Raw genomic sequence first — 24,601 nt, forward strand, 5'->3', positions numbered from 1 at the left:
CTACGACTGTAGAGGTGGCTCCTCTTGTACAAATGGCAGAAGGGTAATTTGTACGTGCAGAGGCTACTTCTGACATCTGTCGTGTGTTTTGCTATTTCTTGCTTAACGTGTCTGTATGTCATTATTAAATCATTGGTCTTCTTGTAATATATGCAGGTCTCCTATGAGCTTTGTATTTCTTATGTTCCCTGAATATTTTCATTAAAGATAAGACCGACATAACGAGATCAGACTCACCTGTTCCTACAATCAGCGGGTTCTTCAGTTGGTTTTTGACGGGCAGGGACACCAAGCCTAAACCTATGCAGGCTGAAATGAGGTGTGGATACCTCATTTATAGTTATTCTTGGACCAGACACTGTACTTTCTTGCCTTCTAGCGAAGGGGGTTGTCAGACATATCGATAAAGCATCATATGGTCACTGCACAATGCACACGAACTAGCTTACTAATTGCATTCAACATTAATCATATCTGCATCTATCAAACAATGATTGATGCTCATACAACTACATTTACGTACATGTATGTCACAATTCTTCACACCTATACTATGTGTTTTCACTTGCTCAGCAGAGAACAACATTGCATGCATTCCGTAGACGATAAAATCAGAAGGGCTTGGCAAACATATTAGTATTCAGAATATTTTATTTGTTTACTGGGACAGTGTTGCCAAGCTGGGGAGAAGATAATGAAATAGTTGCACAAAGGAAATGGGAACAGAGATCAAATTTCTGTAAACACACAACCTTCTCCAATCAGAGGTTTTCTGTTGTGTAGGGATGACATTGGAAACTCCTGACCTCCGTCCTCGCCTGCAGTAACTCATTCAAGAGGAACTGGATCGAGGTTCACCCATAGGTGAAATTCAGAGCACGCGAGACGACTAGAAACATTTTTTCGTTGTTAAAAGTAGCTCTAGACTTCATATTGGATGATGTCGTTGCCAACACAAAATACCATCGTACATAACAGTGAGCTCTGTGAGTGATACTGGAGGGTAACGTTAGTGTAAATCAGTCATGTTGGTTTGTTGCGCAACTTCGACCATTGCTTTAGAGATTTCCAAACATGGTGGTTGGTTAGTAAAATGTACCGCGAAATATGTCTCAAAGGTAACAGACGACTGTATTTCACCTGTAGGGGTCTTAACTTTACAGCAAATGCCATTTTTCGATGCTTGAAAGGCGAGTGCACAAAGAGTACGAAAACAGCTAGTAATGTACAGATCCATCAACAGACGAGTAAAACATCTACGCTTTTCGGATTTTGATGCCGTCCTGAAAATGATGCTCAGTAGTTGCAACAATAAGGCGTATTTGTACACCGATTGTGAAGCTTCACAGTCCAATCCAATTCATACAGTCTTAGAGCCGATATATTGTCATATCATACAGTACAGCGTTCGTCAATGGGAATATTAGAATTTCTGTGATGTTTTGGGGTACTATTTTACACCCATCTTACAAACACTCCGCCTGCGACCTCAAAAAAGAATTGGAAAGTCCCAGGGCCAGGGAGTAAACACGCATTCAGCCCAAGTCAAGTGAAACCATGACGTGATGGGAAGTACCTGGCCAGTTGCCAGATACCCGTAAATCTGATGCAACAAACAACAGCTCACCTTCACGTCGAAAACGACAGAATTTGGTCCAACCAGTGCTTTCAACAACCTCTTGATTACCTTGAAACCTTAGACTGCTGTGAAGAAAAACAAGGTTCAAAGTCGAGTTTGCGATAATACTGACTACTTAGGAGTCTTTCAGAGTTCTGGTTCAGCGTGTTTATTTGGTTAACATTCCGCAGTTTCGCGAGCATACAGATGTGGCGGGCATCAGCTCGTACACTATGTACAGATAACATTGTTGGGTCTTTGCCGGAGTAAACAAGGCAAAATTGGTTGACTTACTTCAGAAATTGGGATAAACGTGAAAGACAGTCTTCCATCCAATACATTTTATCAACTAAAGTTGAACCATGTCAATATTTGGAAAGCATTGAGACATATAGGCCCCTTCCTTTTGTGACGTTGGATCGTCGTAATTTAGGAATAGTTTGTGGTGGCTACCCAATGGAAGCCAAGTGGCGTATATAGAAGTACAATAAGCTTAGTAAAGGTGATTATGCACACTTAAACCACACGGCAAGCTGAATAATCACATTAAAGCTTACATATATACATTATAGATACTATGATGAAACATTCTTTAACAGACAAACATTCGTATGGACATAACTAAGATGTCCTATGTAGTGTTATGCCACTTTATAGCTCACTAAGAAGCTCATTACACATTAAGAACGTGATTGAAAAGGAATATAGTCCTTTAGTTCCATCAAACAACATACAATGCACTTCTAACACACTAGACATCCAAAGTGTACCTATGCTTTGCATTATCTTACTCGCTATTAGTAAGATTACTAAACACAATCACCACAAAATTAAAAATTTGATATACATTAGTGACACTCACTAAAGGTACACAGGGTATTCAACATCGCACACAGAGCTTAACATGCATGGTTAACGCAACTATTATATAAATGCGGCTTCGATAAACGTTATATGCGTCCATTGATTTCTTCCAGTCACTCTACAGAAACTGGCATATGCAAAATATAGAACTGCAAAAAAACAACAGACCAATAACAATGCACGAAAGTAATAGCCTCTTCCATTAGCCCATGATCTAAACTGTTATATCTGATTAACGACTAATTCTAACACTCCTGAACTTTACTTTCTACCACTCCATCAAGTCATGCTATAGACAGAAGGGATCCTTTTAGGGGTTGGCATTTTCATTACCAGCCTATAGCTAACTTTGCCAAACCGCCCGCCAGAGCTCCAGCCACCTTACCAGCCGCACCTTTGAGCCAGCCCCAGCAGGTCTTAAAGCCGTCGCGCAGTTTGAGACGCCACCCCCTTTCTGTAACCACGTAAGTAGGACGGTCCTCCGAGTTGAGGTGCACCACGTGCTTGTTTCGCAAGTCGCCGGAGTAGAACACAACGTGCACCAGGGTACCGATCACAGTCAACATCATGTCCTCCCGTACCCACTGGGACTCGTTAATGACGAGTGACATGGCCTCTTGCAGCAGTCTGCGGTCTATGTTGGGGAGGTTGTGCTGATGCTCGTAAATGAACTCCGAGATGTCGGTGTGGTGGACATAAGGAGAACAGTTTACAGTCCTATTCTGCAGGAAGAAAAAAATACGTGTTATCATTGGACATCCATCCATCCATCCATCCATCCATCCATCCATCCATCCATCCATCCAGCCAGCCAGCCAGCCAGCCAGCCAGCCAGCCAGCCAGCCAGCCATCTATCTATCTGTTTTGTTTAATTCAACGATCAATGCTCACCAAGACCTCTCTCCTCCTTAGAGGTTTGCCACACCAGTCACAGTACGAGTCACCTGGTTCCGCCCCCATACCGCAGTTGTTGCAATGCATTTCTGTTGGTGTAAAACGATGCAATAGTCAGGAAAGCTGATACAGTTCGTACTTCCCTTATAAAAACTTTCCCACCCATCTTTTCTGCCCTCGAGTCTGTGTCGAAAGTGAGACTCTCAAACACCACCGATAGTCAGTTCTGAGCCACGCAATATATTGTAGCTTTTACTGTTTTTAGAGGAGCATATATATACAAGGTGATCACTTAATGGTAAGTGAAATATTGGACACTACCTAGCCGTTCCAACATTCGCTTTCCGATAATTCCCGTGGACAAACGTGAATACAAATAAAACAAAGTAAAATTATTACTTTGAGGTGGTCTGGATATGTCTTGACTTAGGCTGTTCCTTTCACCACAGGTTGTGCTGTGACGAACAGCTTTTTTTTATGATCAGGTAAACTGCCTGTAAATGAATATGCAAATTGAATCTACGGCAGGTATGCAACAAGGAAGTAATGTTCTGAAATCTTTCGGAGACAGATGCCTTCCTTTGACTTACCATCGTGACTAAAAACTTAACCATAAGGTTATCAACACATATAAAGCAAACTCAGCAGTTAAACAACAGATGTTACCTTTGTATATGTCAAGCACTCCACGGCCCGTGAAACAATCTGTTTTAGTAAGAGACCGTTTGCTAAGTCTACTTTTTCACAAAGTGCGCACTAGAATGTGCATGGGTCATATCGGCTTACGGCACTCAGCCAACTCCCGACCAATCAACGTGAAGTTACTATGACAACCATACGTCATGCTAGCAAGACGATAGGAAAGTCCCTTAAAGGTTATAGATAGACAAGTGACGAATGGTACTTTTTTTCCTTCTAGCGCAGGGGGGGGGGGGATCAGAAAAATCATCAAACAATAATCTGCTCTACATCAATCAAAGAATGAGTGATGGCCTATACTACTGCGTTTATTTACGTACATGTACATGTATGTCGTAATGTTACACCCCTGTACTATGTGCTTTCACTTGCTCAGCACAGCGAAGACACCATTGTATTCATTTCGTATACGACAAAATCACAAGGACTTGACTCCCATGGTCGATAGTGTTCGGAAATAAATATAATATTTGATTTGTTTACTAGCCTAAGGTAAGGAAAAGGTAACGAAATCGTTATTTATAAAAACTCAGGTGCCTGGGTTCAACCACATAAATGGCGAGAAAACACGTACAAAGAACCTGGGAAAGTCCGGAGATCAAATTTCAGTAAACACACGACCTTCACCAATCAGTGGTTTTTCTGTTGCGTAAGCATGTATTGTAAATTCCTGACCTCTGGCCTCACCTGCAGTATTTACTTAAAGGACGCGGGCGACCAGGCCTTAAAGGACTGGGTCAACAAGAAATCATTATTTCCTTTTTACAGTAGCTTAAGATTTGGCCTTGGCGGTGTCGTTGTCGACACAGAAGACCGTTGCGCATAAGACCAAAAGCACTACGAGTGTTATTAGTGGATAGTGCCAAACAGTGATATTAGTTTGTTGTGCTGCAGATATTTTAATGCTAAGATCTTAGAAATCACGCGACAATAATTTGATCTTTTTTCAAGCTTCGGCCAAATATGGTTATTTTGGAAGATTCGTATTGAAACGGACAAAATTCGTATTGAAACGGGCAAACTTTGTGCCCCTCCCTTAAAAACATTTAGTTGCCCAAAGGTTTTGTCAATTTTGTCGAAAACAAATGAATTTCACGATTGAATGCTCTAGACATGATGTTTTACGAATTAATCACGTTATTTATATTTTTTCAAACAGGTACAACTTTTAAAAGACTCGATGCTAGATTTGAAGATATCTCTAGATGCAACAACCCCTACACTACAAAAAATAGATAAATGTTTCAAAGACTGCTTTGTCGTTAGAAAAGCCATGATTAGTCCAACTCGATTGCAACACCTATTTTAGCCCTTATTGTATCAGTAATTAGGAAATTGGATCCCTCTGGATCTAAGCGCTACAGGACGAGCGCCATTCCTGTCATTGTTGAACTGCTCAATGAACTCTAAACAAACATAACTCTATTCACACTGTTGTTCTAATATATAAATATATATGTATATAATCGTTGCCTGATTTGTAACATGCAATGACCTATGTTGTATTTAGCCTCGCAATTCAGCCTTATAAGGGCTGCCATGAGGCCTGTCTGTCAGATGATGACGAATAAACCAGTCTACTACTACTACTACTACCACATTGTTTTATTCTTACGCCTATTTTGTACTGTGTGTAATAGTTGTTGCCATACATTGTACCGTGTGCAATTGTCGTGCAATTAAGTTCTTCTTCTTCTTCATAATCAATTTGGCTACAACGTGCACTTTTACTTTTAGGTAACACTACAAGTAAACATTTCTATTACAAAGGGATCAAAATAGATAAAAAAAGATGGAGGACAAGAGCTCAACGACTTACTTAGATTGATACTTAATGCCTCGGTTTTTCTCATTCAAATGACCTTTTATTTTCCTGACTCGGTCAGGCAAATCAACCTTTATGATTGGTTGTGTGTGTGTGAACTCATGCGTAAACACTATACAAATAAAACGAGACATGATATCGTTACACAGCACACATGGTGTTAGGTTTACAGGAAGCCATATGTATAGCTTTTTCTACAGTTCGGGTGTGCGACTGAAGCCTGGATTCGATCTCAAAGTTTAGTTTTGTTTAAGGGCAGCTTGCAATAAGAGTGTGGACTAACCATCTTCATCATCTTCCCTCTCGGATGTCCAACCTATTGCCTTGCAAACACGACTAGCCAACTTATTACTCAGGTTACCAACGGCTTTCCCAGCCCACGCACTAATTGCATCATGAGCCGAGTCTTTAACCCAATCCCAGCCACTCTGTGCTGTGTCCCGCGCCACAAGACGCATCCCCTTTTCTTCTACCACTAGAGTTGCGCAATCCTGTGAGTCCCGTTGCACCACATACTTGTTGGTTCTCTCGCCGGAACGGAAAACTGCCGTCATGAGTTCTCCGTAAATAGTGATCTCCGCGTGGTTCCAAATCCACTTGGACTCTCCGATGACATTTTTCATGGTCTCCTGCAGCAGTTTACGGTCTGACTCTGTAAGGCGGTCCCGGTGGTCACGAAGGAAGCGAGCGATGTCTTTGTGTCTTATACCTGGACAGCAATTCACGGTCTACAGGAAAGAAATATGTCTGTTAGAAGTTTATCTCAACTTTATATATGAATCATACCTTTATCTGGTTTGCTTTACGCTTTCGCACTGTTTTTTTGTTTGTTCACCACACATTTCAATAAGCTTATCGCTGCAGCCATTTACCTCCTTCCAAGGTGACGTTGGCTTTTCCTGCCGCTTTAAATAGCTTTTGTCGGCGCCAGGGTTGAGTTGAGATGGGGAAGACTGTGGCTTGTCTTGTGGTTCCCATTCTACATCTGCTCTTCCGGTTTCATGGACGGTTCTGGATAGGGAAGACGGTCGCCTGGCTTGTTGCCGGTCCAGATGGGCTCTACCGGTACCAGGGCCGGGGGGCGACAGAAGAAGTTCTCGCCTTTTTTGGCGCTGACCTACCCCGGTATGAGGAGCGGGCTGCAACAAAGAAACAAGTTTTTTTTATTAATGTATAAGAAATGATAAACATTATAACCATCGTAAATTTGGAAACTTCCTGTGATTATCAACTTTGTTTTATAGGACTTTTGGGTTTATCTTGTTTTACTAAATTTTCCGTCCCAGGATAATACCATCAAGAGGAACATGTACATAATCTATTGTGTTCTGCTTCCTCAGTGGTCCGGATACTCTGTAGCTGCAACTAGTCTGCCTTTAGCCTTCTACAATCCATACTGTTCTTTGCAAGCTTCCTAAGCCTTAGTTCCCGTAACGATCCTAGTCCTCTGTCTTTGAGGTCTGCCTCAGAACACTCTTTAGTTGCCTTCTTGTAGGGTACATGTGTAGAAACTAAAACCATCCACACCACTAAGAAGGCATATTTCTTGCTATTCAACAAGTAAACAGACAATCGAACAAAATGATAATCATGCAGATATCAATGAAGAAGCGGCAACACTCACTTCTTTGTGTCGGTCTCTAAGATAATGGTTGCCTGATCTTTCCGCCAGCAGAACCCGTCTGTACGAATCTTCCATAGCTCGTTGGTGCATCTCCCGCAAAGAAACATTATCCTGCTTGGCCTGTTGATACATCTTTTTCAAAGTAATATTAGTCTGCTTAGCCTGTCGATATTTCTCTTGCAAAGCAACATTATCCTGCTCACTAGCCAGTAGATCCTGCTTCAACTTCTCAATATCCACCATACACTGTTCACTAAACAGCATAGCCCTTTTGTTGAATTCTTTACCAGCCAGCATGGCGTCTTTATACGCTTCTGCAGCCTGTATGAACCTTTCGTCAGTGGCAAACGCAGCATGTCCCTTTTCCGAGGACAGCGAAGCCTGTGTGGTCAACACCATTCCTAAACATCAGTAAAAATGCTGCAGAGATGGTCAGTTGACAATTCATATTTAACAAAGATTTGTTACAATCGAAGCCATTGTTTCAAAAAATGAAATCAGACAGTTAGAAAGTGATACTAACTAGAGTTCCACGAACACATACCTTCGCCAAATAATCAAGGCTTATTATGGAGAGTGCCTTTATCCGAGACTTCAGAAATTTGGTGGTGCAGAAGTAGTATACATGTATGTGTCTAGTGTGCTGATAAATGTTTACATGACCTACTTTTGTAGGTTTACATGAACTGCATCCCCAACCCCAGCTGGGACATAGTGTCCCCGAAATCAGGCCGTACAGTAAGAAGCCCATTGTAGACATTCCCTTATAAGTTATGTTAATGAGGCCCTGTCGTGATATATGTCTGATAATGTTCACCTTTACTTAGCTTCTTAATGCAACGAGAATGAAATTCCAATCATGTACCATTATGGTATTTTATTATTTTCTAATTAATAATGCAAATTAGGTAACTATTTGCATTATTGATATCTATCGATACCTCTCTCTTGTTGAGCTACATATGTCACATGTTTGAGAATCCTTTTATGAAATGCAGCGGATTTATAAACTCTCTTTGCTACTTATGCAAATTAGCTCCTGATTTTCATAATTAGTATTCGATTATGTAAAGCATCAATCCAGCTATCTACATACCATAAATCAAGATGATACGTCACCCCATTTCTAGTTATTCATGTCCGAAGGTGAAAACAAATAAATTGAAAACACCCACTGCAACTCCAAATAAGCCGCTAGGGGGGCAAAACGTATACAACTTACGTTATGTGGTATGGACTATATACCACACAAAAATCATGACCGAAGCACCTGCAGAAAATTTGACCTCTAACTTTGAAGCTACGCTGCAGTACCTTAAGCACCTTCTAGGAGGCCCGCCATCGAACTTGACCTTCCCTTTTAAGAAACCTACCCATCCACTAAATATCATGCACAACCATCAACAGCTCCTTGAGTTATCCTGTCTACAAACAAATACGCATACATACATACCCAGCCCGTTGCAGTACCACAGGATAATGCCAGGTGACCCATTTTTGAAGTTGAGCTCCGTTTTCACAATTTCTACGTACCCACCAAAAATCATGCAGATCCACCAACAGATCCTCGAGTTATGTTGTCTACTTACAAACACACAAACGTACAAAGTTCACTGCAGCACTGTAGGAAAACGCCAGATAAACAATTTTCGAACTTGACCAACTGCTATTTACCTACTAAACATCACGAAGATTCATAAACTTTTCTCGAGTTATGCTCTTGACATACATACAGACCCACTCCACAGCTGGAGTAACCGATAGTTTAACCTTCTCGGCGAAGATAATGAATGTAGAATATGCGCTGTTTGCTTGATATGCCCACAACAGGATAAAACTGTTTCACGTACGTATTCTACATGACCTGTGTTCAGGACAGCCCTGTTTGGGAAAATACAGACAGTACTGTAATTTGTCATGTTTTAAATTTTTTCAGAAAACGAAAGTGTTTCTGTGACATCAGAAATGTCTCACCATGCCCATTTTCGTCCTTAACGGGTTCCCACAATGGCTGCAGTAGTTAACGACGCCCTCCTCCGGCCACGCTCCATTACGCAACATTGCTTCAGTGATCACAAAACATGGCGTGTGTCTCTTAAAGGTGGCAGAACACTATGTTTCACATCCAGCTGTGACCTCCATAGACTCACCGCCAGAGTCGGAAAGTCCCGGGGTCAGGTAGTAAACACACATTCACGACAAGTCAAGTGAAACCATTGCGTAATCAAATTACCTGGACAGTCGCCAGTTAATCTATACACCTGTTGCAGTAGACTTCAGCTCTCGCCCACGTTGCGAACGACAGCATTATTGTTTGATTTGTTTCAACCACAGTGAAACGGCCCATGAAAAAATAATGGTACCCTTGCAACAAAAGATTGTTGTGTAGAACAATGAAGTTTGTGTTCCCCCAACACTTCTGGTTCACAGTAATATTTTTTATTCGTCAACAGTTCGCGACAGTCGTGGGTGTACAGGTGTGAACTCTGAAGTTGGGTTAGGGTATCAGCTGCCCGTGTACTGATGGTATTGGTGGCTAGAATTACGTCACAAATCGCTAGTCCGGGATGCAGACAATATTTGTAAACATCCAGAAACGTAGGCCATTTCCTTTTGTGAAATTTAGGTGGTGGTCAATGGTGGCTACCAAATAATAGATAATGTAAGCACAATAAGATGACGTACACCACTAGCACTAAGGTCATTTCTAGGTTGTTCCCAATATTAACAAAGACAAGGTAAGGAGAAGACAATGAAATAGTTTTGAAACCTCAGGAACCTGTGTCCATTGTTTCAAATAAAGAGAAAACACGTACAAAGAAACTGGGAAAGTCCGGAGATCAAATCACTATAAACACACGACATTCACCTGTTAGAGGTTTTATATTGTGTAAGAATGACATTGGAAACTCCTGACCTCACCTACAGTATTTACTTAAAGCACGCGGGACGACCAGAACTTAAAGGACGGGGGTCAACCAGAAAAAAAATCTTTGTTGACAGTAGCTCTAGACTTCACCTTTGTGCCGTAATTTTTTTTTATGCAGCAGATATTTTCATGCAAAAAGACCTTACAAATCACGCGAGAAATATATTTTTTTTTATTTAAACGTCGGTCAAATATTGTTATTCTAGATTATTCATATCATTAATGTTGAAAAGGACAAACTCATGTTCTGCCTCTCCCAAACAACATAGTTAATTTGGCCATAAAGTGCACTTTCTATTTACTTAACTTAGCAAGTAAACATTTGTTACCAGCAGACGTTCTCCAACTTATCAAACTCATGTAAACTCCGCCTGCTCAAAGATTCAGATACATGTCTAGTAGTCCACTGTTTTCTGCTGACCGGGGATGCAAAATGAGGAAGGAAATAAAACTTAGTGAGAGAGAATTAGATGGATAACAGTAGTTCAAAGACTCAATGACACGGATTTTCACATTTAAATTACAGTTTATTTTCCTGTGCTGGTTAAGCATTTCAATCTTGACGGTTGGCTCTGTGTCGTAAACTCGTGCATACATATTACACAAACAAACGATTTTTCACGCAGCATACATTATAATGACAATGACAATGAAGTTTGTTGCATATTCATGCCCAACAGAGGGCTAAATGCATTACAATATCAAGAGAATACTAAGAAAAATATGCAATGCTTTAACTATGCTTTACACGCTTCTTCTCTCTTCTTGAAACATTTGTAGACAAATTCACAGAGTTTTCTCATTACATAAGATAAAGCGTAAAGTCTACAGATATAGCCGTATGTATATGCAGCTTTCGGCACTGCAACTTTGTATAGTTCCTGTCGCAGCTTGGTGTAAAACTTAAGCTTGGATTCCGCCATGTCACTAACCACTTAAAGAACATTCACATTATCATAAGGCAAACAGGCTCAAGAAATATGTAATTCAGAAACAATTGCATGAATTAGAATATCAAGTTCTTTTATTCACAACCAAGAATTTACAAGAGCCGACGTTTCGATGACTGTCTGTCATCTTCATCAGGGCAATACTGACTGGTGCACAGTGCACTGAAGCAGGTGTTACTGCTAACAATATATTAATGCAGTTCCAAATGTAAAGTATATAGTTACATTAAAACGTTATCGAAACGTTGGCTCTTGTAGAATACTTGGTTGTGAATAAAAGAACCTTGCTATTTAGTCATTCGCCTACCTGAAGAAATTATTCACGGATGCATGAATTAGAGTTTTTCTGCTATGATGTCCTATGCACAGCAATTTTTTTTTTACACACAACACACTTTTGAACAACTGCAACATTTACCTTCTTCCAAGGAGACGGAAGTCTGGCTCTACCGGTATCAGGAGGGGGTGGTGAAGGGGCAGGAGGTGGCCTGTCCTGCCCCTGGTCGGCACCGGCTCTACCGGTATCAGGTACGGGCTGAGATGGGGGAGGAGGGGGTTTGCTCTGCCGCTGATTTGCACCAATTGATCCTTCTGCCGACGCGGCCTGTCTAGCATCCCTAGCCTGCAAAGCCTGCCTGTGCTTCTCTTCAATAGCCAGTGTAGATTGCATATAACGTTCTTTCATAGCCAGCAAATCATGTCTATGCCTCTCTTCCATATCGAGAAGATCTTGTTTCAGTCCTTCAATGTCAAGCACGGATTGTCTATACTTATCTTTCATAGCCTGTAAGTCCTGGTCATGCCTCTCCCGAGTCTCATTCAAAAGAGGTATAGCCTGTTCATGCCACTCTTCACTAGCCAGATTAGCTTGTCTTTGCTTCTCTTCGCTCGCCAACAAATCTTGTCTATGCCTCTCTTCAATACCTAGCAAATCTCGTCTAAATCCGTCTTCAGTAGCCAACACATGCCGTCTACATCTGTCTTCAGTAGCCAACACATCTTGCCTACATCTGTCTTTCGTAGCCAACAAATCTTGTCCATGCCTGTCTTCAATAGCCTGCACAGCCAGCCTATGCTGATCTTCCAGACCACGGATAACCTGTTTATGCTCTTCTACAATAGTTCTTTCTCTAGCCTTTAGAGCTAGCTCATGTTGTTCTTCACTAGCATGCAAAGCTTGTAGATGATTCTCTCGTAAAGTAACATTAACCTGCTTAGTCTTTTTATATTTCTCTTTCATAGCCTGCAAATCCTGTTCAAGCCTCTCCCGAGTCTCCTTTAAAGCAAGTTTCGCCTGTTCATGCCTGTCTTCACTAGCTAACAAAGCCTGTTTATGTCTGTCTTCCCTCACCTGCAATTCTCTTTTATGCCTCTCGTCACTGGCCTCCATGGCCAGCCGATGTCTATCCTCCACAGCAAACATATCCTGTTTGTACTTCTCTACAATAGCCTGCAAAGCCTGTTTATTATCATTTTCCGTAGCTTGCAGAGTTTCTTCATGCTGCTTTTCACGAGCCTGCAATTCTTGTTTGTGCTTCTCGTCTCCTGCCTGAATAGCTATCCTATGACTATCTTCCATTGTACGAATAGCATGCTTATGCTCCTTATCCCTAGCCTGCAAAGCTCGTTGATATTTCTTTTTCAACCCCTTTTTCAAAGCAACATTAGCCTGCTCCCTGGCAACAAGATCTCGCTCCAACTTGTTGATAACCACCACAGACTGTTTATAGGATTCTTTACTAGCCTGTAGATCTCGTTGTAGCTTCTTCAGAGAAGCGAGGTTAACCTGTTCAGACTGCTGATACTTTTTCAAGTCAACATTAGCCTGTCGATACCTTTCTTGCCAAGCGAAATTAGCCTGCTCACTGGCCCTTAGAGCTTGCTTCAGCCTCTCAACATCAGCCAATGACTGTTTATAGGACTCTTCACAGGCCAACTGATCATTGATCAACCTCTGACCAAGCTGACTTGTCCGCTTCTCGTGCTCTCTACACGCCTCTTCAGCCTGTCTACTGATGGCCAACGGAACCTGTGCAGGCTCTCGATTCGACAGCGAAACCTGCACAACATTGAAGAAAACCGCAATGGAAAAAAGGACCAAGAGTTAGACGGGCTGCATTTAGAGCAGACACTGATTATGCAATGCAGTTTATCATTGTTTAGTATGATTTTTAGTTTTGATGTAAGGTTAACCTGACTGCAAAGAAAGACGTTGAGTACTTACTATTTGATATGATTTTTTTCAGGTTACCTTATATAATGTGTATTGCCACTAGCAGGACAAAAATATACATACAAAGCCGTGTTACTATTGAAAATGTTTGTTCAGAAACGTCAAAAATTCACAAAAGGAAACTTGTGGCTGTAAGGTACATACTGTTAGGCTTGATTTGCCCATAACAAGATCATCAACAGAATATAATGATATTAGTTTATTGCAAATTCATGCCCGTATACATGAATACAAAATCATTCTATATTGCTATTCTACAGTAAGTTTCTATATCTACGGTACTAATGCGGGGTTTGATTTCTTTTCTGAAAGCAGTGGAAAATAAGAAGTCCCACACTTTCAATGATGAGTGGGTTGGAAGATTTTAAAAGGAATATGAGTTTCTGTGTATTTCTTAATTTAGAAAAGTTTTTGGAGATTTCGGATACTTTCGTGAATAATCTGTTTCTTTCGGTTTCAAATTCGGGACATTCGCATATAAAATGTATAGTATAATATTTACTAATATATATACTTTCACTTTCACTTATATTATCATTGCACTAATTTTGTCTTACTTGTAATCATTGGCAATAGAAAAAAAGATTACACAATCAACTTACTGGTATAAACAATGACAATAATGCTGTCACTAAGTGCGTTGAAATTAGCAATAATTGAGGTATCCTATCAGCAGGGAGAAAGACCACAACAGGAAACGAAAGCGTTTCTTCTTCTTCTAATTCTTGCAATCGGACTCACCTGATCACTTCTCTTCCCTATGTGGTTCCCACAAAGGGTGCAGAAACTGTCGCCTTCCTCCGTCCGCTCCTTCCTCCCGTGGGGGAAAATTGATGCCATTGCTTTAATGATCACTAAACACGGGCGTTGGTTAGTGAATATGTTATGTGTCTGAAAGGTAACAGTACATAGTGACTCAGCGCTGGGACTTTCCGAAACAAGCGGAAAGTCCCCCAGGTGAACCGGATGCCCCGCCAAAAAATTTCACCCAAACACGGATATACAAACACCACGTAATGGAAAGCCGCTGACTGACAACTCAGTTCATTTACACCTAAGAAGACTTTAAGCTTATCCAACTCGTACGTAAACGCCAGTAATTTACTCTTTTCAATACCGAGGTCATCATGGGTAACTTGATGGTACCTTCAGGACAGAAGAACATCGTTCACAACTGCGAGTTTTGTAATCGCCCCCTTTCAAGGCATTTATAATCTTTTTTGTGGTTAACACTTCCATTTTCGGCCTCGCGTCACCATGTTTACGCAGACATTAAACCGCCACAAAAGTGTGTCGAGGGTTGGCATAGCAGTGTACTTATTCCCTTCCCCAATACGTTTTTTCGGGGTTTTCTTTATCGTGGCTTCCGAAGCCATTTTCTTAGGTTAATCAAATCAAACTAGAAATGCAACATTTGCGAGCAAATACAGCATGTTTCGCCCATACTCATCCCCATGTAAAAAAAAATGGAGTCCCAAAAAAGCACCTGGGGAAATATTTCTGCCCAAAAAAGTCATCCCAGTCCGAAATGGAGATTTCCCAATTCAACCCCCTACACAAGAACAGACTCTTCCACAGGCAACCCCATACATAATGAACCATTTTAGAATACTTCCACTCTAAAATGGATCACCCCAGTCCAAAATTGAAAAAAGAATTTCCTCTATGCGGGAATGAACTCTTGCAGTGGCACCTTCACACAATATGCACCAGTCCAAAACCATATCCACTGAAACACTTGTGTGATGCTCAAACACAATCTTGTGCTACCTGGGTCATATCGTGTAATGCGGACACTGCAATGTGCTACCGGGGTCTTCTCATGTGATGCTGGGTCACTGCCTTGGATGAATAATAATTACGCTTATCCAACTCAAATTTTAGTCCATTTGGCCAAGGGACGACCGAGATGGGTCGCTTTGAAGATTTGACAGGAGGAGGAGGAGGAGGAGAAACCTGACAAAAATAATATGTTGCGCCTGTATGCCGCATCTTCCAAGTTTCTGTTACAGTCGCTATTTAACATTTCTACAATGAGCTACGTCCACTGTCATTCAATCTCGGATCGGATACATTTTGTACAATCAAACTTCTCAAATGCCCCATTGCTTTATTACTATGCTGTAAGATTACAGATGTTTTGAAAGTAATCAATTTTTACTAGCAAATACATCGCACAGAGCAAAGTGATGCCCATTTCTTTCAGCGCATGAAATGTTTCATTAACTGACACTAAAATTATACATGGGTAGCTTTAATATGTTGATGATGTAGCTTTAATGAGACTCACGAATGAGCTAGTATGTATACATAATATCTACTAATTGATAAGTGGTACTACTAATAAACAAGTATTGACGTAGTTCATATATGAACACATGACGTGATTAATCCACCGTAAAATAACAAGGTCTCACCAACTTCTTCAAGATGAATTGAAGATTCAAATCAAATTTCATAAAGGTTCATATCAACTTTTCTACCAGCTTATAAACTTTAAAAGACCACCACCAACACCACAAGTAAATACATGAAAAATACATAAAAACACACCAGAAGTGTAGAATTATACCTTGTTAACATACAATGCTTCTTAAAAGTTAACTGTTGCTACTAACTGTAATATAAAACCAAAAAGCAAAAACACCGAACAAGTTCCATTTGCAGTACCCTTAAATTCTAACAAATTATAACTGATATATATTTTCCTTCACCACGTCAATTTAGCTTTTTAACTTAAACTCTATATATTTGGGCACAAGTGGTACATATTGATAAGATTTCTATAACATCATGATTAACTGCATTATGGCACCTAAATTGCTGCAATACCTATAGCTACTGATATTCGTCCATCAAATTGATTATGGTCACCATCTCTTATGAATAGATAGAGGAGTATTGGTTAAAATGGTCGAAGCTATCAGTCAAAGCTAAATAATTTGCCACCACAGGAATACTTTGGTGAGTCTACTAGTATGTTTGGAAATAGTTTAGGAAATATATCACACGTTGACCTAAATCTCATTTTTGTTGGAATGCCGTGACCTCACCTTTTCTTGTTCTTTTGAGGTCCTGGATCTGGTACTGATTTTTGCAAAAACTGTGTGGCTTCACGTTGCGTCACGTTGTGTTTATTCTTATGTTTAACCCATTTCTGTTTTTCCCTAAAAGTCTCAACATGACTTTTGAGTCGAAAGAAGAGACGCCTTAGGCCTACGATCACTGTTTTGCTTTGTCTGCTTTGTCTTCTTCTGTCGCTGTTGAAGGCTGGGATTGGACTGACTTTCTGCTTGGAATTTCGACCGTGTTCAGAAATGATCAAAGAGCAAAGAGAGTGCCGATCGGCCAGGTTGTCTCATACCTCGTCCTCCATCTAGAATGCCAGGATGGTTGCGGCTGTAGTCGCTGTAGTATCCATTAGCCTGGATCTGCAAACCTTTCGGGGTGGTTACTGAGTTGTTGTTTCCCTCTGCGGGTGACACCTGCGAGGTGTTTTCGGTTGCGACGCTCCTGGTTGATGGCATGGAGGTGTCCGCTTCTTGCCCGTCTCCCAGCGACCTCTCGCCGGACACTTTCTCGACTGTAGTACTGCCGTTGGAAAGAGGCTGTTTCGTCTGGGAGGGTAGAGGACCATTGTTGTTTACGTTACATCCGCCCGTGTTTGGTGAATAGGCGCTGAGACTCAGTACCTCTTTCGGCGCGGTGCCATGGCCGTTATCATCGTCGTGCCACATGCCGACAAAGGGCTGTCCATCTGATGACTGCTGACGTTCACCTTTGTGCTGCACCCCAGCGCCTGCAGCCGGGCCATTGCCAGAAGTCCCCATCATTGCTTCCACCATCTGCAGCGCTCTCTCATGGCCGACCTCCGCCAGTGCATCCCGCAACACGCGCAGCGAGTCCTCCTTGTGTAGTGCCACAAGGAAGTCCAACAGCCTCCTGGTTGGGTCCTTCTTCTGTCTAATCCACTGTATGAAATCGTAGGGGAGGTGCAGCGCCTCTGCTACGCCACGCCAGTCGTTTCCAGTTGGATTCTCCAGGTCTAACTCCAGACACAGACGGCCGAACTGTTCCTCGTCAGGAAACTGAGGGATGCACCTGGGGGTAGGGTGGAGTTCCGGCTGCAGTTGTAAGAATGTGGACTCAGGACCGAGGTCAGGACCGAGGACCGCAGCTGAGAGACTTTCGCAATCAGTTGACTGAAAAGAATAAGTATAAAGAAAATTAAGTCATTCTTATTCAGCCAATTACAGTATCCATCAAAAAGAAAATGTTATATCTTTAATAAGGTCGCACTCCATAAGGTCTAGGATGTAACTTTATCGATCATTATTTGAAAACAAATACAAGAAAATAATTGGCTATTCTTTGTTTATGGTCTGATTTTGGATTCAAACTATCTGGCCAAAGTGTGTTTTGGTATAGAATTGGTATCTAAATCCACAATTGATAAATCATACAACAATTGGCCAATAAAGATGCAGTCCATATCAGTAATGAACGATATGGGTCTAGTCTTCCTAGACACGCCTATACTCACCTGGCGAGGACGCAGCTGCTTCAGCACGTCGATACTGACGGAGTTCCCGGGGTGGGCCGCCTGTAGAGCCGTCACCCTGCAGGCCACTCTATTGGGAGGAGGGCCGGTTGGTTCTCTCTCCAAACCGAACGAGCAGGACGGTATCTCGGCGTAGTCGTTCCACAGGCTGCCAAAGGGGATGGTCTGAGGAGAAAGACGTTAAGTGTGTTTATCATCGTTCAGTTGTATGTGGTGGTGGCCGGTGCCATTCGACATTCAATGTTCACCTGTGCGGTTTTCAAACATAAATGGTCAAACTGTGTGAAAATTCAAAGACGAAGCCATGAAGTTTGAGCGGCTGTGGCGTATCAAATCCATGTATCCTCACCTGTCTATCACCACTGGTTACTCGCCAGCCAGCAAACAGCCACTCCAACACCACAGACAGGTTTCCGCCGTCTCCCGCTAGGTGGAGCACCTTGTCATCACTGAGCTGCATCGCTCCGAGTAGCCGCTCCTTGTTTTGCGCCCGCTGGAAACCACAAAATTGATTCAAGGTTTAATTCCTATACGTGAATGACTGTTCAAGATACATAGATAACTCTAACGCTGCACTCTAGACAGTTGACAGCGTTTAGCCCATCTGTTTTACAAGAATTATGTAAGAGAAAAAAAATCTAAACTGACCTGCTCTTCTTCATCGTTGTCCTGCCAGAAGCGGACCCTGAGTTGGAACATCTCGGTGTCTTTGAACAAAGGCTCAGCAAAGATTCCCATTCTAAACCGTCGCGACTCGACTTCGTCTCCGCCTCCTGCGCCAGCTAGCTCGCCAGTCACATTGAACAAGGTGAAATGGTCCACAAAGATGACTGTCTTGTCTTCATGTGCGAAACACATGGCCGAGGGGTCTTGGGTCAGGTCTTTCCAATCCGGAGTCTCTCCGATATCCGTACTGCTTGCCTGGAACTTGAACGACCATTTGGTCAGGTCCTTGGCGGGGTGTTTCACGGTCAAGATGACGTGTCTGTTGAACGTGAGTCCGTGCGGACCGCATTGGATCACAGGCGGCGTCCACTTCTTTCCTCCCTCATCTCTTTCGGACTCTTCTGCCTCTCGAGCGTACAGGAAAATCTCGGTATTCGCATCCGAGACAGCGTCGGGAGGTACGTACAGGTCGATCCCCAGATGTTCTAACGCCAGGTGTCCGCCGCGTTTGTCGAAGACTCCTGCCGCAAATCGCAGAGTGGAAAGGTTATCTGTACCCGAGTCAATGGCATTGGGTACCCCGACAGTGTCACGGAACTTGGACAATAGATGTATCAAAGTCCTCTCATCTTCACCAACTGCCAGGTTTTCCAGGTTTCCGACCTCTTCTTCTGTACTCGGTTCGTTTGGTGGAGACTGCTGCTGGGATTGGCGCGTACCTATCTTGGTTGCCTCGGGTGTCTCTTCCATTGATATTGGTTTTATTGAATCTGAAACAATCTGGACAGATAGAAACGAAGTAAAACACAACACTCGTACTCCAGTATCAAAACTTAACATCTTTAGCCAATCAAATCGGCGACGATTAAAACAATGATTAGTTGTTTGACTGGACTTTTTTATTTGTAGGCGGAATAACATCATAAGATTTTCATGGCCAAGATTCATGGAGTGCAAATATTTTGCGTTTACTAGCCAATTACACATGTGGTGAATCATTGTAACACTGCCCTGTTGCAATTTACGACAAAAATAAGCAAAAAAAAACTGACAAACAAACAGAATAACCAGGTGATAGTTAATATTCGCCTTGGAAAAATAGAAAAAAGCGAACGTCTTCTTTGGTCCCAACTGTGTGTTACAGCATGTTCATTCAACTTCCACGGTGTGAAAAGTCTAGACTCTAGAAGATTAATGGGTCTCACCGAAGTCTGCTTTGTGTCTCGATTAACTTTCGACTGCTCATTAACCGCAGATGTAGACCGGTGCACTATAGAAATGGGAAGATGGAATTTGTTACAGATTCATTGGATCAACACAAGTACTATCTGTGAGTCATCTGATTCTTTATGAGCATTGGAATGTTCCAACATCAACAATGAAACACACAAAGAAATTCCCATCAACCATATGTCAGATTATGAATCAAGGCTAAAGGAAAATCATTAGTGATGAACACATGGATATGGAGTCACTCGATCTCTTCAATTGATTTACCGCTACAGAGTGTTACGCCGTTAAGGAGCTTACCATTTTTGCCCTTGAGTGCTTTAGGTGGGTCGCTTCTGCAGGAATACATCTGCGGCTTTGATAGGTCCGGCTCTATGTTGACGTGTGCACCGTAGGTAGGTACCGGGGATGTATACGTATGCTCTTCTTGGTAGATGTTTGTGCTGAGCGGTTGGTAGACATCGGCTGTGTCTGGTGCGTCGTTCACGTAGACATTAGGAATCTTAATAGGATTTAGTTTTTGATATCGTGGAGAGTATTGTCTTTTATTGTTCATGCTCTCGTAGCACTGCGGACATATGTCTGAAAGAAAAAGGATGCACACGGATTAGAAACGTAGGCATGTATACCATCTAATTATATAAAACTTTATATTCCTTTTTCAAAAACATTGTCTGCAGAAAGGAAAAATGCACACTGTTGTTGGCACTATATTTCTACTAGAAAATATAATGGACAAGAGCAAGAATCAACTCAGAATGGATTTACTTTGAAATTTGTTCATCCTTGGAAATATGTAGTGTCTCATTCATACCCATCAAAATGGCTTCCCTGTGAGAGTAATTTGAATATAGCCTGGGGCGCTTTAAGGCGGTTGTATCGTTTACTATTATCATCAATACAAATATAGCTTTTTGCCTGTACCAGTTCTTGAACTCCGATTACGTCGCGACTGACTGCCAACTGCAGTGACACCGGTACCGCATTGGCATTCCGAAGGGAATTTGGAGGACGTCACCCCCATTTCAGTTTACATGTAAGTTGTTGTGGCCACCGGCCGGAAAACACTGGTATCCGAGACTGTGTTAATGTCCCTTTTCCTGGATCAGCCACTTTCTGAAAAGCACATGGAGGTACAAAGACTATTAAACTAAAACAATGAATGAATATGAAATAAGTACAGCTTGTCTTTGTCAAAAAGAACCGTCGTTAAAGCGAGAGTTTAGCTATTATGGTATATGGACCAGATGTACCCACATCCCACATTTCATGACACTCCAGTCATAACTTCTTGAGTTGTGCAAGCGCTGTTCAACCGCAAACCTTCTGGGCAAGAAATTAGCGATTACCGAAGAAATATATATAACGTCACTGCATTCAGACGATAGATCAAGCTTGGGAGGGGGGCACAACATTAACATCGCTGAACATTATACCTTATAAGTACAAGGCCTAATGATAGAGGAAGCTAAAAAGGGATGAAACACATCATAACGAAAATAGGTAACGTCCAGACAATAGTTACTTACTTGTACAATGATGCACTGTCTTCCAAGTGGTATAGGAAACAACAGCCAGGCTGTGAAAACTATGCAGACATTTTGTTCCCTTTTTCCGACGAACGTTTTTCCCCTATGACGTGTGCATTAGGACGGGGAATCCCCTTCTCAAAAGTTTGTTCTGCGAACTACACCCTCATTAGGCATGGAGGGTATACAGTCTTTAATATCAATTTTGTGATCGCTAATCCCAAAACGAATTGTACTGAAATAAAAAAAAAGATTATACAATAAGCATTGGATTTAGACAGCTAAAAGTCGCTCTGTTGTAACGGTAAGCAAGACTACAGAAAGCCTTTGACCTTTGACCTCTCACCTGCAGTACCACACAAGGCGGAAGTGAGACAACCTTCATTGGCGGTGAAAAGACGCGGGGCGACCAGGAACAACTTCTTTTCTCCTTGGCATTAGCTGAAACCGTCATCATGGGGAACCTGATGGTATCGTCACCACAGAAGACCATCGTACACAATAACGAGGTAGGCAGTGCAGTTCTTTGGCGTCACGTACCGTAACGATGGTCGCAATTGAACCGCTATATGGCAGTGCCTTGCCGACGCGGTACTCGTTTCTACAAATAACGTGTTTGTTTCCAAGTGTTCACACTGACAGAGATGTTGTGCATTAAACAGCGTTTGTTACTTTGTTTGTACACGCTCAAACTCAAGAGTGAACGAATACATTTTCAAGAATCAGCTATGTGGCCACCGTGAACTGATCTCATAACATCCTAGTCCTATGTTGAGTTCCTTCCTGTCCTAACACTTGTAACTTACAACCGCTGCACTCTGCATTTTGCCTTCTTTGCGTAAATGATGGAACAGTGATATATTCCCAAAAAATAAAAAGATAAGAACGATATGATCATGGCGCATACATACGTTGTACGGATTATCATGATTGGATACATATTTTGAAAATTAGTATTTTATTTTCACGACAAATAAAGAAATGCGACGATTTCTCATTGTGAAATGATATATGAGAGTAAGGAGGTTTGCCGCCTGAAATGATCACTATGATTCGTAAAACTATATTGACTATGACAACGCTATAATTTCCTTCACTGTGCTAGATGTATGGCAATTGCATAGGGGTGGTGATCCAGGCATTTCATCTAAAAAATAACTTTAGTTCGCTTAGAAGTTTGTCTGCAAACTTTTGAAATAGTCGATTTTCACGTATTTTCTAAAACACGTCACAGGTCGAAGTTCAGGAGATCAACAAGGTCGTCCTGGGGAAGCTTATCGTGAAGCATGTCGGGAACGAGGGTTCGAATGATAACAAACGAGAGGAGGTGCTGAGGCAGATGCTACAGAGGGTCATCACGGAACTGGAGAGGGAAAAAACGGAGGTGCGCTGTATTAGAGCTGTTGTTATGTTTCATTTATCAAGCCTGTGCATGTAGAGATTTCATGTTGTTACCTTCTTGAAAAATGAAGGTATTGTTTTTGGAGCGTCTATGTATGTGTTTGTGTGTGTTTCCTGATGTTTGAAGTGAGCATGAATAAAGAACCTCTGGATGGATTATAGAGGCATCTAGTATATGGGTGGGTGTTGGAAAGGCGAAGTTCAAGGTTGATTTTTGCCTCTCCTGGTGTGTGACCTTGGTACTGCAGCAGAACTTCCGGTTTGCTAATTTTTGTTCTGGCCTTGCTATGGTCTTGATTTTCAAATCATTTTTTTTTATCTTAATTTTTTGTGGCAGGTGACTTTTGATGCAAGGAAGAAGTGGTGCAGGTCTGTCCCGCTAGCTGTACGTTTATCATATTATGATAGTAATTTTTAGTTTCATAAGGTTATATAATTTTTATATCTTCCTTAGGTGTGGCGTAACGCGGAGCTGGTGATCTATGACATGTACGGGAACGACTACACGGTCCGGGCGGGTTCTGTGTGTGTTCCTAAGGTTACATCATGTTTGTCCCGTCCCCAGGTGTGGCGTAACGCGGAGCTGGTGATCTATGACATGTACGGGAACGACTACACGGTCCGGGCGGGTTCTGTGTGTGTTCCTAAGGTTCTATCATGTTTGTCCCCAGGTGTGGCGTAACGCGGAGCTGGTGATCTATGACATGTACGGGAACGACTACACGGTCCGGGCGGGTTCTGTGTGTGTTCCTAAGGTTATATCATGTTTGTCCCGTTCCCAGGTGTGGCGTAACGCGGAGCTGGTGATCTATGACATGTACGGGAACGACTACACGGTCCGGGCGGGTTCTGTGTGTGTTCCTAAGGTTATATCATGTTTGTTCTGTCCCCAGGTGTGGCGTAACGCGGAGCTGGTGATCTATGACATGTACGGGAACGACTACACGGTCCGGGCGGGTTCTGTGTGTGTTCCTAAGGTTATATCATGTTTGTCCACAGGTGTGGCGTAACGCGGAGCTGGTGATCTATGACATGTACGGGAACGACTACACGGTGCGGGCGGATTCTGTGTGTGTTCCTAAGGTTATATCATGTTTGTCCCGTCCCCAGGTGTGGCGTAACGCGGAGCTGGTGATCTATGACATGTACGGGAACGACTACACGGTCCGGGCGGGTTCTGTGTGTGTTCCTAAGGTTATATCATGTTTGTCCCGTCCCCAGGTGTGGCGTAACGCGGAGCTGGTGATCTATACATGTACGGGAACGACTACACGGTCCGGGCGGGTTCTGTGTGTGTTCCTAAGGTTATATCATGTTTGTCCCCAGGTGTGGCGTAACGCTGAGCTGGTGATCTATACATGTACGGGAACGACTACACGGTCCGGGCGGGTTCTGTGTGTGTTCCTAAGGTTATATCATGTTTGTCTCGTCCCCAGGTGTGGCGTAACGCGGAGCTGGTGATCTATACATGTACGGGAACGACTACACGGTGCGGGCGGGTTCTGTGTGTGTTCCTAAGGTTATATCATGTTTGTCCCGTCCCCAGGTGTGGCGTAACGCGGAGCTGGTGATCTATGA

At 42.3% G+C, this 24,601-nt stretch overlaps 2 protein-coding genes across 4 annotated transcripts in view; one reads left to right on the plus strand and one right to left on the minus strand.

The window, feature by feature from the left end:
• LOC136434398 (uncharacterized) overlaps positions 1-24,601 on the plus strand; it is a 38,656-nt gene that overhangs the window by 5,785 nt on the left and 8,270 nt on the right. The gene's annotated exons all lie outside the window — the stretch shown is intronic.
• LOC136435999 (uncharacterized) lies at positions 1,772-4,152 on the minus strand. Of its 2 annotated transcripts, XM_066429712.1 has the most exons (4): positions 4,043-4,152; positions 3,776-3,870; positions 3,374-3,465; positions 1,772-3,204 (listed from the first exon to the last, which is right to left on the minus strand). In XM_066429712.1, the coding sequence occupies exons 3-4, from the start codon at positions 3,461-3,463 to the stop codon at positions 2,812-2,814; spliced, it is 483 nt and encodes a 160-aa protein (XP_066285809.1). In that variant the 5' UTR covers positions 3,464-3,465; positions 3,776-3,870; positions 4,043-4,152; the 3' UTR covers positions 1,772-2,811. The 2 variants fall into 2 exon arrangements, with proteins under 2 accessions (XP_066285809.1, XP_066285808.1); XM_066429711.1 differs by lacking the exon at positions 3,776-3,870.

Source organism: Branchiostoma lanceolatum, chromosome 5 (assembly GCF_035083965.1).
Source record: "Branchiostoma lanceolatum isolate klBraLanc5 chromosome 5, klBraLanc5.hap2, whole genome shotgun sequence".
In the NCBI taxonomy this organism is placed as follows: Eukaryota; Metazoa; Chordata; class Leptocardii; order Amphioxiformes; family Branchiostomatidae; genus Branchiostoma; species Branchiostoma lanceolatum.

Coding starts and splice junctions, on each gene's coding strand:
- LOC136435999 (XM_066429711.1), bottom strand. CDS start 3,463: ATGCATTGCAACAACTGCGGTATGGGGGCGGAACCAGGTGACTCGTAC. Junction 3,205..3,373: donor TAAGGAGGAGAGAGGTCTTG/GTGAGCATTGAT, acceptor TTCTTCCTGCAG/AATAGGACTGTAAACTGTTC.